The sequence below is a fragment of the Uloborus diversus genome, chromosome 8, assembly GCF_026930045.1.
Source record: "Uloborus diversus isolate 005 chromosome 8, Udiv.v.3.1, whole genome shotgun sequence".
NCBI lineage: Eukaryota > Metazoa > Arthropoda > Arachnida > Araneae > Uloboridae > Uloborus > Uloborus diversus.
Window position 1 is genome coordinate 5,408,894 of NC_072738.1, and position 15,236 is coordinate 5,424,129.

The 15,236-nt window shown below is 31.8% G+C and overlaps 1 protein-coding gene across 1 annotated transcript in view; it reads right to left on the minus strand.

Annotated features, from left to right (window-relative positions):
* The window catches only part of LOC129227433 (E3 ubiquitin-protein ligase parkin-like), a 46,655-nt gene that overhangs the window by 688 nt on the left and 30,731 nt on the right, over window positions 1-15,236 (minus strand). Inside the window, exons 8-9 of the mRNA XM_054861991.1 lie at window positions 7,142-7,222; window positions 1,436-1,556 (exon numbers count right to left, since the gene is read on the minus strand). Coding sequence (XP_054717966.1) covers window positions 1,436-1,556; window positions 7,142-7,222 — 202 coding nt within the window. The remainder of the gene's footprint in view (window positions 1-1,435; window positions 1,557-7,141; window positions 7,223-15,236) is intronic.

A 15,236-nucleotide genomic window follows, 5' to 3' on the forward strand; every position in this document is an offset into this window, starting at 1 on the left:
TAAAAGCGCACGGATTTAAGTAATTTTTTAAAAATATTAAACTTAAATAAATTATTTAAAAAATGGTCAGATCCTATGTTTTTAAGCATGCTCTTTCAGAAAAAAAGACTTTTAAAATTTTGGAAATGACCCCATTTTGTTGTTAATTGTTGTGTTTAACAGCTCTCAGATAAATTAACTGTAGGAAGACCTATGGCTTTTTCATTGTCACTTGATTGTCACATGAAATACTTCCACATTATGTCATTGTCGCGTTATCTCATTGGCGATCTCGAGTTATTATTGGTTTCATTATATTAATGTTTGCTGAGCAAAACATTTCTTGTGAAAAAAGCGTTAAATAAATTTAACTTAATTGAAAATTGGCGGTGTGATAAGTTCTCTCTGTGATAATAAAAAAAATCAGCTTATGTAGGCAGCTGGAAAGTATCTTAGCTTCTATCCATCTAAGCTTCCTGTATTGAATGCCTGTCTTTCTCTATTAGATATAAGGGTTTAATAGATAGATATAAGGCTTTAGCTAGATATAAGGCTTTCTCAATTAGATGTCTGTCTTCTATATGTATAAAAATGAATGTTTGTCTGTATGTTATCCATGAACTCAAAAACTACCCGGCAGATTTGGCTGAAACTTTCACCGTTTGTTATTTTTGGTACTGGGAATGTTTATAGACCAGTTCGAAAAAAATCCGATCGATAGTTCCTTTTTTATTCCAATTTAAGTCACAATCCATTGGATAAATACGAATAAAATTATCGGCTGCAGAAATTAAATCGCGTGAAAGATCTCATTGATAAGAAGTTAGCTGTTGCCATTTTTCTTGAGTTTGAACAAATGAATTCTTTCTTTATTGTTTTATGGCTTTTCATGCAACGGGGGGATTTAAAACTTTTTCTATTTGATATTTTTAGCGATTCATTGATCTTGCAAACTGCGTGAGTACAAAATTTGAGTATAGTCACGGCTTCACTTGATACCTGGACCGATTATTATGAAAATTGCTCTATATATGTATTTTTCCACGGAGAAGGTGCATAATATGCTCATTGAAGCCACTCGCCACCAGGTGGCACTGCAGAGTAGCAACTTCTGCCCCGTTTAACCGATTGTCATAAAAATCAGTATAATGATGTATTTTTTTTTTTTTTTTTTTTTGTTGGCGTAGCAACGCGCGTCGGGTACAGCTAGTTCTCTATAAAAGTAGCTCCTAACCTACTGCCTGTTTAAGTGCTCAAAGTTACAAAACGCAAACCACGATTGCCCAATGTTACAAATTTGGAGCGAAATGCTCAGAAATTGGTTCCTGGATAACAACTTCGCATTAATAACACAAGTTCCTAATAATGATAATAACAGCTCCTTGCCAACCATGCTGTTATTTCACAGCTACAGTTAAAAATGGTAGAAAGTAAAAAAATCCAAAGTGTCACATACCATCTCGTTCTGTTGGAGTTCGGCACTTGGGGCATGGCTTGGTTGTGATTTTGATAGTTGTCCTGCTGTCTTCATCCCATTTTGAGGAAGAAGCCCTCTCATCACTTATTGCATATCTCATCTAGAACAATTACAATCTTCAAATAGGACAGCATACATTGAGCTAAAACACTTTTGATACCTGATAACATTTGGCACCTTTTTTGGTGTTCAGTTTCAATTTGGTAAGAATTCTTTTCCCTTACTATACAAATACAAAAGTGACGACCAGCAACAGGCTCTGGGCCCAGCTAGACTGGTCCTGGTCAATTTACAATTCCCAGTGAAGATGAATGGCCCTCTTAAAACTGTCTACTCCTTTGCTCATTACCACCTCTCTTCCGGTAAACTGTTCCAAGGTTCCACTACCCTGCTAAAATAATAATTTTTCCTAATATCCATGTTAGCCTGAGATTTAAATAGCTTAAAACAATGACCCCTTGTCCTGTTTTCAGTGCTAAACTTTAGCCCCGTAACATCTTTCGTTTTAATAAATTTAAACAGCTGAATCATGTCCCCTCGGTCTCTTCTTTGCTCAAGACTGTACATTTTTAGCCTTCTAAGCCTGGAATCATAGTCTAAGTGAGAAAGTCCATTTATTAGCCTTGTAGCTCGCCTTTGAACCCTTTCCAATACATTAATGTCTTTCTTAAGATAAGGAGACCAAAACTGAACAGCATACTTCCAAATGGGGTCTTACCAAACTTCTATATAAGGGCAGAACTTCTTTAGATTTATTTGAAATAGATCTATTGATAAACCCAAGCTATATTTACTTTTACTTTAGAGAGCATTCAATAACTGGAGAGAATGTCGACAAGCATAAACTAGGAAACATACTTTCCATCAGGAAACCCATATCTGCACAACAACCTCTTGATAACATCCAATTGGACATGAGCCCAATTTTCTTTTAAGTACTTCAAAAATTTCACAAAATTATGTAGCAAATTTGAAATGTCGAATATAGTTTTTGAATTCGTTGCATAAGAAATATTTGAAAAGACAGGAAATTAAAATAATAGAAAATATTTTTTGAAAGGGAAATGTTTTGTAACTCAGAATTGACGGTTTTAAAGATAACAGTATTGAAAAATAGAGAATTTCGAGGCATAAGATAAGTGACTTTTAGTGATGCATGGGATACTAAAACTAACAACAAATAAAGGAATGATGAATAAAAATAATAAAATTTAAAACTAATAATAATTGAAAAGGAGGTGTGTTTGAATATTTGATAGTAGAACTTGTCAAGGGTGTGTTATGCAAAATTCAATCAACTTTTAATAAATTTCAGAAAAAAAAAAGGGGTGAGCTATAGTGCCCATTTAAGAACAATTCATTTAAAATCAGGAAAGAAGTAGCCATCAAAGCATCAGGGGTGAATACAGAGGGAGGGTCTTGGGTGCCATGACCCGAACCCCCTAAACCATCCACATTGCGTTTAAACAATTTTAAATACCAGCTGCGTTCAGGGGGTGTGTACAGGGGGAGGAGAAAGGACACCTGTTGGCCGGGGCCAAAGGGAGCCTGAGATTTTCAAAAAGAGAGGAAAAATCTAGATAGGGCCTAAGGGTAAGTAATATGGAGGGGGGGCACAGGCCCCAAAATTTTTATGCATGCTTCAGGCTGTGTTGCCCAGCATTGCGCAATCTAACTTGAAAATAAAAGTTGTGTGAAGTGACGCATGTTCAACAATCAGGCCTAAATTAAAAATAATAATAATAATGATAAATAGTGTAAAATTTCCCATCAACATGCAGAAAAGGGCATATCATTTCATAACTCAAACTGTAAATTTAGACCTCTTTGATTTTTTTAAAAATTGACCCCCCCACCCCTTTCCTGTGAATTTCTGGTCATCAAAGGACCTCTGTGCCAAATTTGGCAAAGATCCAATGTAAACTGTAGATTTGTATACAGAATATACACACACTCACCTACATCCATGTTTTTATAGATTTGTGCAATAACAATTTCATATTTGTAGGAAACAAGATCATGTGGTTGTCCCCCCCCCTCCACACACCCCTTCTTTCTTTTTTTTCTTTTCTTAATTTAAGTCTTTATTTTTCTATTTAATTTCATTCTTCAAGTATTAGAATATTTTTCCTCCAATTAACAAATTTCACTTAGTTTTTAGCCTTGCCAGAAGTAGATCTTTTCCTGCATTTGAAACTTCAGCCCTTATTTCTTATGTTAGTAAGTGATCCAAATTTTTAAGCTTTCAGTTATCCATCCATGTAATAATTTATAATACTTTTTAGATTTTGAACGTGTATGACTTGTAAATGAGAAAATGTGCAAAATGCTGAAAATAACCATTAACAGTTAACTGAAAGCAAAATATGTCAAAACAGATGGTGGTCAGTGATGAATGGTCAAAACTCCCTTCACTCAATTTTAAAAGTATGCCAATCATTTTGTACATACATACTTCCTACCAGCATTCTAAACACATTGAGAGCTGGATATTTTTATTTTTTAAATACTTATAATGCATATCCCTTTCCTTAAATAAAAATTAAATTTTTGTAAAAAATAATTATAAAAAATTTATACATTTGTATACAGTATAAGTTTTCACAAATATTTATAACAGATGTCCCTTTTATTTATCTTAATTAAAACACCCAAGGTTATTTTTACTTCTTAAACACCTGTTACATCTAAAGAATTAATTTGTGATACCCTAAACATCACTAGAACCCTAACAGAAAGGAGTGTTTATTAGTTTTGGGGGACAATCCCGTTAATGAATAGCTTCAAAAGATATTAGAAGAAAATTTGAAATAACAACCAATAGATTAGGGTCTGTCCACGGCATTGAGCTTAACACTAAAAGAGGAGTGCGAACTAATCGGTCCGTTTTTTGCCCAAGCGAGTATGGCAAAAGAATCGCACTTTTAACATTTAAACTCAAGTTTTATCATGTAAAGCTTTTTGCCGTGCATTTTTCAAATCCTTAATATGTTCAAATCGTTGTGGTAAAAGAAGCGGTCTTTTGCCATTAAACAAGATGTTTTATAATACCATTAGTTTTGCCAAACTCGCTCGAAATTCAGACCGTGAGCCTCAGTGTAGAAGAATGGGAAGTTCTCTCTCCTCTTAGTGTTATAGCTCAATGGTCCACGGTGACTGACGTTACAATTTGACTCTATTTTTAACTTACAAATTCAGCACTGTCTTGAAATTAAATGTTGTTTCTTCTGAAATTGATCTAAAATATCATAATATGGTACATCACTACCCCCACACGTGTTTTCAGAGTTGAGGAAATTTTTTTGTGTGAAATTGAAGGGAATAAAAAAATGTGACTGATGTTACACGGAAGAGACATTGAGAAAATTGACTTATATACAATTTAAAATTCTCTTCAAACTAATAACGTAAAATCTAAACAGAGTTTTTCCCCTTAAAATAGAGATTTTAGACTTGATGAAAACACTTTGTTTTATTGGAAAAACTTAAAAACGGAGAGTATATAAATTATTTAACACCCGTGACTGATGATACTAATATTTCGTGACTGATGTTACATTTACAATAAATTGCTGCAATTACAAATTATTTCTAATTAAAAATGAAATTAGCACATGTTTTGTTTAAAATTGTATTTAAATTACAAGAAAAGTACATTTATAAAGTTTTAAAAGATATATTTTTGATGTATTTCATAAAATAAAAAGGTCTCTTGCATTTATTACATCTAGTGCGCTAAATATTTTATTCCTTTCTCATTTGAATAATAAATTTCATTCACATTGACAGGCTATTTCCAATGTCTTTCTGCTTGTATCTTTACAGTCACTAAATACTTAGTTTTTAATTTCAATGCTTCTCGTGATACAATTGTTAGTGATATTCTTCAAGAACCTGTTCTCCAGCTGCAATCAACAATTTTGGAACATGTTCTGCTGGAAGTGAATCCCTCCTTTACTGCAAAAAAAAGGGTCGTTGCTAAACACCTAATACAGATTTCGAATTTAAAAAAAAAGTATCACTCGAATATAACTCTTTATAACATGATTGCAAGTCGGATGGTGATAGCTCTGAAATTTGCATGATGTTGTGACATTTAGAAATATTTCTGTATCGATGATATAGCACTTTTATTCAAACGTACTGCATGAAGAACTAGAAGTATCTGTTTATCAAATTTCATGCCAGAAAATTTTTTACAGCAGCTGTTTTCTTTTGTGAAGATATAACAAAGAGCGTATTGAATGACATATTTTACCAAGGTTTCATTATTTTAAAGTGAGGCAATGCAGCTACTAATTTAAACCTGGAACTTCAATACTTTAAATTTGTTCTATATTTGTTCTATTTCTTCACCTAATTTCTCTTTTTAATTTTATTCTAAACCAACTTTGGTAATAATGCTAGATTTTTAAAAATTATTTTATTTATTTTTTATAATCCACTCTTTTCAATTTCTACTTTGTTTTACTTTTTGTGATTTTCATGTTTTCCTTTTTTTCTTAATTTATATCGCCTCTTTTTTTGCCTTTCTGCAGCAGTTAATGCTATTTGTGCAATTTGTTTGAGGTTTATTAACGAAAACAGAAGTGTGACTGATGTTACTGTAACTGATGTTCATACTTTAAATAAGTTTTAAATAATTAAATTCAACTATTTCTAAATATTTAAGGGATTTATACTAAAGATATCATCATAAATGAAGAGAATATGACATTTTATATACTTGGATTAGTTTTTGTTTAAGTAATGAAAACTTTTATACAATTTTGTGACTGATGTTACATTAGTACGAGCCCTAGTTTAAAAACATTTGCTACAAGACAATTATAACAGTTTAATGTTTCTTTGTTGGTCTAATCTCTTCCTAGATAAACCACATTTTAAGAAAAAATAAGATTGTAGACAGAGCAATTAATTTCCTAAGTGAAAAAAAAAGAGTAACTTTTAGAATCGTTAATGCAACGACACATGGGCACTGAGAAGTGTTGTCAAAATTTGCCTATAAAACTTATAAAAAAAATGTGCTGATAACTTTTTTCGCATAGTTTTATGAAAATACAGTCTTTTTTACTTCATATGAAAGAAAAAATTACTGATACAAGGAAGTTTTTTCTTTACTGTGATGTCTCTAGTTTCATGGAATTGCCCATTAGTTTTTGCACATTTTCAACATTGAAAGTTAAATCTGGTAACAGTGACCTCCTTTATAGCAACAACTCTGTTGTAAAATCAAAAAACTCTAGTCCCTTCAGTCACTCTTTTTTTTTTTTTTTTTGCCATACTAATTTAAATATCCCAAGCCTTTTTATGAAATTATAAGTGTTCTACTGTGCATACATTTTAAATTTACATTACCAGTTTAAAGTAACAAGTTTCAACTGCAAGAAAATTTTTCAATACAGTTTCATGAATATTTTACAAAGCATTCACCTTAAGAAGAAAAACCCCAAAAACAACAGCTAACCAAGATGTCAGCTTTTTCCTTAAATAGTGAAGAAAGCCTATAACACTTTTAACTAATTTGGGAAATTGTGTTGCGTTCTATTCCAGTTTCTGAAACAGATCTTATTTACCAAAAAAAATAATAATAATAATAACAGTTGGAAAATGAGCAGAAAATCAGAAACATTCCCAGAAAATAATAGAAATAATGCATTATAATGTATTAACAAGATATTTTACCCCAGTTTTAGTATCTGGAAATTCCATGGAATCACAGGGTCCTATGTGGTAGCCTTGCATACATTGCCTACAGAACACAAACTGAAAATATAAAGAGGGATTCATATGTAAATATACAATTTCAAAGCACAATAATACGAGGGTTGATCCTAAAGTGAGGTTCCCATCAATTTTGAAAGTATACAGCACTGTCTATTCTCACTGAAATTTACATTGTTGGAAAGAAAAAACTTTTCTCTATTTTTATACATATTCACCATCCTTTTCTGTGCATTATTGTCGATGGTGCCTTAACTTCTGTATCAAGTGTCACAGAATATAACCGCTTAGACTACCCCCCAGAGTGGGACATGACAGTCAACAAACCACTGCAATTTTGATTGCAGTTCGGAGATCAAGTCTAGTGGTTAGCACTTGTTTTCTAAGTTTAAAGAACACTTAAAAGGCCAAAGTTCCCATAGCGACGACAAAGTCAAAAAAGGGGTGAAATGCTTGCTCAACGAGTTGGTGGTGGAATTTTGACATTCGATACAGCAAAGAAAAAGTGGCGGTGGAATTTTGTGACACTCGATACAGAAGTTAGGGCACCGTCGACAAAAAAGCACAGAAAAAGATGGCGGTTATGCATATAAATAGAGAAACTTTTTCTTTCCAACGACGTAAATTTCAATGAGAATAGACAATGCAGTATATTTGTAAAATTGATGGGAACCTTACTTTTGGATCAACCCTCGTATATTTACAATTAACTCTCACTTATGAACTAACTTAAGGCACCTAATGCAGCTGTCACACAAGTGAAACATATCAAAGTGAATTCAAAACTTTCGACTATAGAAAGAATGTAAAATCCATTTTTTGAGCGATAATTTCGAAATTTCCTCGTAATTAAGCCCACAAGCCTAAGAGACAAAAACTGAGTACATAATAGTTAGCAACAATGTATACTCTACTTATGAAAATGCAAAATTTACTCTCCTTTCAAAAAGCAATTGTTGAATAGCTATTTGTAGAGACGTACCCAGTACTCGGTAACTAATCGGTATTCGGCCTACTCGGCCACTTTGCCGAGTATTCAGTACTTGGCCAAATTTCAATCAGATACTCGGCCAATACCGAGTAGTTGTAAAAAATTGAAAATTGTTCAAGACAGAATTTGCAATTAATAAAAAAGTGCAAGCATATAATATACTGTAGTCATTTAAAAGTCAAATTTAAATGATGAAGTTTGCTATGCTTCAATGGAGTAAATCTTTATTTTAATGTCCCCAAAGTTAACAAAACTTATTTATTAAAAATAGGGCAAAAAAGGTAAGTATAGAAAATATGAAATTTTTATATTAAAATAGATTTCTGCTACAAGCAAAAATTATTTATAACAAATATAAAAGAATACCTTTATTTAAAAAATAAAAACAAATAAAACTTTAAAAGCACAAATGCGCAGGAACACTGCAGGCACGTGTTCTGGGGGTACAAGGAATGCCTTTCTCAATGCAAAAAATGTGAGCTTATGGATTTAAAGACATCCGACACAAGTTGGATTTTTTTTGTCCGATGTCTTTACATTCATTAGCTCACATTTTATGTGCAGAAAAAGATGTTCCTTATAATGCAGAAACACGTGTCAGCAGTGTTCCTGCACATTTGTGCTTTTAATGTTAGTTTATTTGCTTTTTAAAATTATTTATGTTTGGCAGACTAGAACTATAATAAATTGATATAATTTGTTTCAATTCCAACTTGTTTAATCATATACCATTTATTTATTTGTGTATTTTTAACTTTAAAAATAACCTTTTGTGTAAAATTTTTGACACAAATTTTTTTTTAAATAATGCGTGATTAAATTTCAGCGGAAATTTGTTTTAAAAACTATTACTATATGGACATGGAGGGCTAAGCTACTATTCCAATGAGTTCAAAATTCATCACGTGTGTGTCGGTAGTTCTTCTTAAAACACAATTAGTACTCGGTACTCGGCTGAGCAGTGAAAGTCTGAGTACTCGGTACTCCGCTACTCGGCCAAAGTGCTACTCGGTACCTCTCTAGCTATTTGCGATGTTTAGCATTCCAACCAGCAATTTTAAAAAAATGGTTGGTCCAAGTCAAACTAGATAATGTCACATTGACACATTACGGCATTAGGAAAAGCAAGAATTTCTCTATTTTTATTGTAAAGTATCTAAGAGGCCACTCTGTCCCCCACCTGCCTTTCTAGCTATTAGTATATTTATGCAGCTGTGAAGCTAATATATAAATATTTAAGTAAGCACTACAATACAGTTATATTATGGAAAGTCGGAAGTTTGTACCTTATTTTTTTGGGAATTCCAAGTCATATTAGGGTAATTCCATATCAAATCAACCAATGGTCAAAACGTCATGTCTTTAGATTTTGCTCATATTTTGTTCCAATGGAGTATCACTACAACAGAGAAAATATACCAAGTTTTGGATTTTTTCACTCATTTGTTTTTGAATTATAATACTTTAAAGTTTTGACGAAGTTGAAAATTTTTCCTGACACGTTTTTTTTAAACGGCCGTACTTAAAAAACTATTTGACTCAAAGAGTTAAAACTGGTAGTGTTTTGTTCTGTATTTAATAAGGTTTTATAAAATATATGACATGACCTAGTTCTACCTTTAACTTTTTTTTAACATTTGTTTGGAACAAAATTTTTCAATTTAAAAAAACTCAAAATCGAAATTTTTAATTTTTTTGAAAAAAAATTATGTTATTAAGTTTTACTTCAGCAACATTTATGCAAAATTTCATGATGGCATTATTGTGGTATCATAAGAAAAAAAAAATTTCCTCTTTCAACATCTTTTTCATGTAACAATTCATACTGCTTGATCAGCTGGATCATCCAAAGGGGGTGGAGGGATGGCAAAGACTGTGCCATTAAGATTTTTAAGGGGATGTTTAAGAGGCATTTTTCTCTGTAAAGAGGTTTCATCCCTGTGGGGGGGGGGCTGTACAGCATTTGAGGAGGTGTTATTGGCACCCTTTGCTTGATTCCTTTAAATATATATGGATGTTTATTTATACATACATATATATATATATATATATATATATATATATATATATATATATATATATATATATATATGCAGGTTTTTTTAAATAGCCAAGAATTAAAATTTATTAACTGAAAATATATTAGTCTACTTATCGATGGCAAATGGTTCGTAATCGAAAGTGTTGAAATAATTCAGTAAAGCAAAGGTCTCCAATCAACATTTTTTCAATCCTATGTTCATGGGTTGATACAGTAGAAGGGCTTGACCATCATGAATCATGAGTCATGCTTCAGTACCTACATCCCTGCTACCTACATCCTAAGTAGCCACTTCCACACATCAGCTGCCTACTGTAACGAACCTTTAGGCTTTCTCCTGGTGTAATATGAAACCCGTCTGCTTTCTCCCACTACAGAGGCATTGAAATCTTCAGTACTTTGTATGTTTTTGGACAGTGCACATTCTAAATTTTATTGCTTGCTTTCTTTGAGAAATTTGTTTCCAAGTTTTATTGTTATTTTAATGTTAAATTTATGCATATTTTTGTTGTTAAGAGCCAACTTTCAGTTGAAAATGGATAAACAATGGAGCATATTTCGCTGCAATCCATTTAAAAAGGAAGGACATTGGGTGAAAAAAGATCTAAGAACTGCAAGTTTGTGGATGACAACACTAACGTATGGCATTGAAGAAGGAATGAAAATTTGTACTGCTTGTCGCATACAATTAAGTAAGCAAAAACATTCTTCAGTTCCTGAAACTGATGATGTTATGAATGAGTTCAGCAAAGATCCAAAACCAGGCTCTAATACAGAGGATTCCGAGTTCATGAGCCCTCATAATGGGGATGTACAGTTTGAAGAAATTGTGGGCTATATTGCTTGTGCCTATGACAGCAAATGGTGGATAGGATATGTAATTTCAAAAGATCAGGTAAAAGAAATCTAGGTTTCTTTCCTTCATCCTAGCGAACTATCATCATCATTCATTTATCCAAGAAAAGCAGACATTTTGACCATTCCTAAAAATTTTGTTCGGTGAAAATTACATCATGTCACTGCTACAAGCAGAACATACCAAGTCTCGAAAGAGGAGATGGCAAAAGCAATTGAAATCTTACATAAGAAGAAAGTATATCTATACTAGGCAGGGCTGGCAAGTTTCTGCCGGAGCGGTTAAAACCACTGGTAGAAACCGGTTAAAACCGGCATGGCAAAAACCACTTTCTGCCACATTTTCGGCAGAAACTGGCAAAAACTCTCAAAATGACAAAAAAAAAAAAAAACTATTGATAGACAGTAGAAAACGCATGGAAAAAATAATTAATTGCTAACCAAAGCACAGTTTAATTTACAATATTATTCCGATTCAGAATCAAATGTTACATTGTTTGGATCCTGCAGTTGCTTCTAGGAAAAGGTGTTTCCAAAAATCTAAATAGTTTCTCAACTTAATATACAAGAATGAGAAACTTTAGAATATTCTTGCAACAGAAGAGCTAGCAGGCAATGCATCAAAGAACAAGTAATATTCATAAAACTTTCAAATTGTATATTTTTTTAAACTGGTCCATCATGTAGTAACTAGGGTAGTGGTAAAAATTCGACTGGAAAAATGAGTTTCGAGAAGTGGGGCCAAATTGATTTGCAAAGTTGTGATATTAAGTACAAAATCTAGATTAATATTGGGAAGTAAAATTTGACACTTTCTTCTTGAAGCACATAATTTCAATCACAAGCAACTTAGATGAAGCTTATTTGCGAGCAAATTACAAACAGTAATGCCAGTAAAAATAATTAATTGTTAACCAAAGCACAGTTTAATTTACAATATTATTCCGATTCAGAATCAAATGTTACATTGTTTGGATCCTGCAGTTGCTTCTTGGAAAAGGTGTTTCCAAAAATCTAAATAGTTTCTCAACTTAATATACAAGAATGAGAAACTTTAGAATATTCTTGCAACAGAAGGGCTAGCAGGCAATGCATCAAAGAACAAGTAATATTCATAAAACTTTCAAATTGTATATTTTTTTAAACTGGTCCATCATGTAGTAACTAGGGTAGTGGTAAAAATTCGACTGGAAAAATGAGTTTCGAGAAGTGGGGCCAAATTGATTTGCAAAGTTGTGATATTAAGTACAAAATCTAGATTAATATTGGGAAATAAAATTTGACACTTTCTTCTTGAAGCACATAATTTCAATCACAAGCAACTTAGATGAAGCTTATTTGCGAGCAAATTACAAACAGTAATGCCAGTTTTATTCTGTAAGTAATTCCTCTATCCTAAGAACCCATATGAGTTTCATCCTTTGTTAGATTAATCCAAATATTACGAGCATCAGTAATTGAAAAGTTCCCTTTCTGAACTAAATCAAGGGCAGTAGCATAACATTTTATTTTTTACAATGATGAAATGAAGTTTAATTTTTTAGTTTAAACAAATATCATCTAGTAATTACTTTAGTTTTTTTAAACGACTTTAAGTTTTTGCCAGTTTCTGCCGGTTTTAACCGGTTATAACCAGTTTCTGCCACTGGCACGGCAAAAACTAGTTTCTGCCGGCAGAAAGCCAACCCTGATACTAGGACTTACAAATCAAGTTCTATAGTAGCAAAGTGAAAAAACACACATCTCAAACTGCTTCTTAATGGGCTTTAAAAAATATTAAATTTTATATTGTAGCAATTAAATTATCTTTATACATAAAGGTCTAAGCTCTGTCTGGATGTCCGGGGTAAACGTCAAAACTACTGGAGGGATTTTAACCATTTTTTCACCATAGATAGCTACATAATCGGGGAACAACTTAGGCTATAATTTGTTCCTTAAAAACTTAGTTTTCAAAAGTTATGGTGGAAAACAGCAAATTTCATGTAATTTCCCCATTGAATGATTAAATATAAAATCCATTGTTGGGTAAATTCGTTGCCTAACAACAGGAATGTTAAAAGTAATCACAATGTAAAATTTGAATCAAGGCCTCTCTGGAGCAAGCATGACATTTATTGCTTTCTTAGGAGTTGCATCCTTATCTTTATACATAAAGGTCTAAGCTCTGTCCGGATGTCCGGGGTAAACGTCAAAACTACTGGACGGATTTTAACCATTTTTTCACCATACATAGTTACATCACCATATATAGAGTAAAGAAATATACATAGAGAGGCCCCGTCTATGGTAAGAAGAAGATGAAATTGAAGCCGGAATTGTGGGGTACAGTGGTGCAATGATTAGCGAGGTTATGATAACGTGATCACTTCGCGAGTATAGTTTTCACCAATCTCGCAAAGAGACCGTATAAAGTAGCTGGCGGATTGGTTTGAATTTTAATTCATGTATTAATGCAATTTCAAAAACGTGCTCCATAAACTTGCAACAATATCTAAGTTTAAATTAACAACCAATTGAGATTCAGTAATGGAATGTTTGGAATCAAGATGTATCATAAAATGCTTAGCAAGAAGCTAAGGATCTTTGGATATAGCGGTGAAACTTCTGGCTTCAATTTCTTAGTATAGCAGGGCCTCTCTATGTAATTTCTTTACTCTATGTGATTAAACATAAAACCCTTTTTTACAAAAATTTGTTGCCTAACAACAGCAATATTAAAAGTAATTGTAATGAAAATTTTGAATCAAGGCTTCTCCGGAGCAAACATGAGTTTAAAGTCATTTAAACATTTGGAAACTCTACGTTTCGCACCCTGAGGGTAGGAGAGCTTTAGTTCAGAGTTAAAGCTTATAGTAGAGAGCTTTTTTTTCTTCTTCTGTGTGCGTGTGTGTACTATTTAATTAAATGAAGCGCACGGTTTTTTTAGTGATCTTTGTTTTTGTTAGTTCATATTTTGTAAATTCTTCAAAATTTTAATATGCTTAAATTCGTGCTTTCGCTTCTAAATGAATATTCCTTGGTTCTTTACACTTATTGCTATTTTACTTTTATGGGTAAGGAAGAAGCTCGATTTTTAATCACGTCAAAGCGGTGTGTTTTGAGTTCTTTGAGTTAAAACAGAAAACGAAAGAAAGTAGCGATTGTTTCTTACAATTATTACTGACCCAGGCAACGACGGGTACATTTGCTAATAAATAAATAAAACTTAAATTTGCTTTTAAAATATGGCTAAAAAAGCTTCAGTAACTTTTAAATTAAAGTTTTCAAATTTAAATAAAATTTAGATTTTTTATTCAATAAGAAATATTTTTTCACCGAAAAAATTGTTAATATGCTTGCAATACTGCCAAGTACTTGTTTTTCTATGCAATAGTCCCGGTTTAAACTTTAACTACTTTTCATTAGAACAAATGTTTTTTACAAATAAAATTAAAGCAACTGTTTGAAAGAGAAATTTTTTTTTCTCCATGATACCACAAAAATGCCACCATGAAATTTTGAATTTATGTTGCTTAAAAAAGACTAAGTACCCTGTTTTTTTTTTTTTTTTTTTTTTCAAGAAAATTAAAAATTTTGATTTTTAATTTTTACAAAATATTTTTTTTTTTAATAAATGATTTTTTTTTTTTTTTTTTTTTTTTTTTGTAGTCCGGTTTTGTTATATATTTTTTAAAACCTCCTAAAATACTGAACAAAACAGCACAAGTTTTAACCTTTTAAGTCATTTAGTTCTTTGATAATAGCCTTTTGAAGATTACTAAACAATGTAAAATTTATGATGCTTCCAGAGTTAAAAAAATTTATAACTTTGGAAAAAATTGTTAAAATACTTTGAAACTTCAGATTTGTCATCATGGAGGTGTGTATCATAGACAGATAAAAAATCATTACATCCTAAAACATTGACTTTAAAAATTTATTTTTTATTGGTTGATTTGACATGGAATGACCCATTAAAGCACTGTTGAAAGAGGAAATTTTTTTTTTCTGCATGATACCAAAAGAATGTCATCTTGAAATTTTGAATAAATGTTGCTAACAAAAGGCTAAGTAACATATATTTTTTTCAAGAAAATTAAAATTTTCGATTTTGAATTTTTACAAATTAAAAAAAACTTTTTTAATAAAAAAATTATAAAATTTTTTTTTAGCAACTGGGCTTTGTT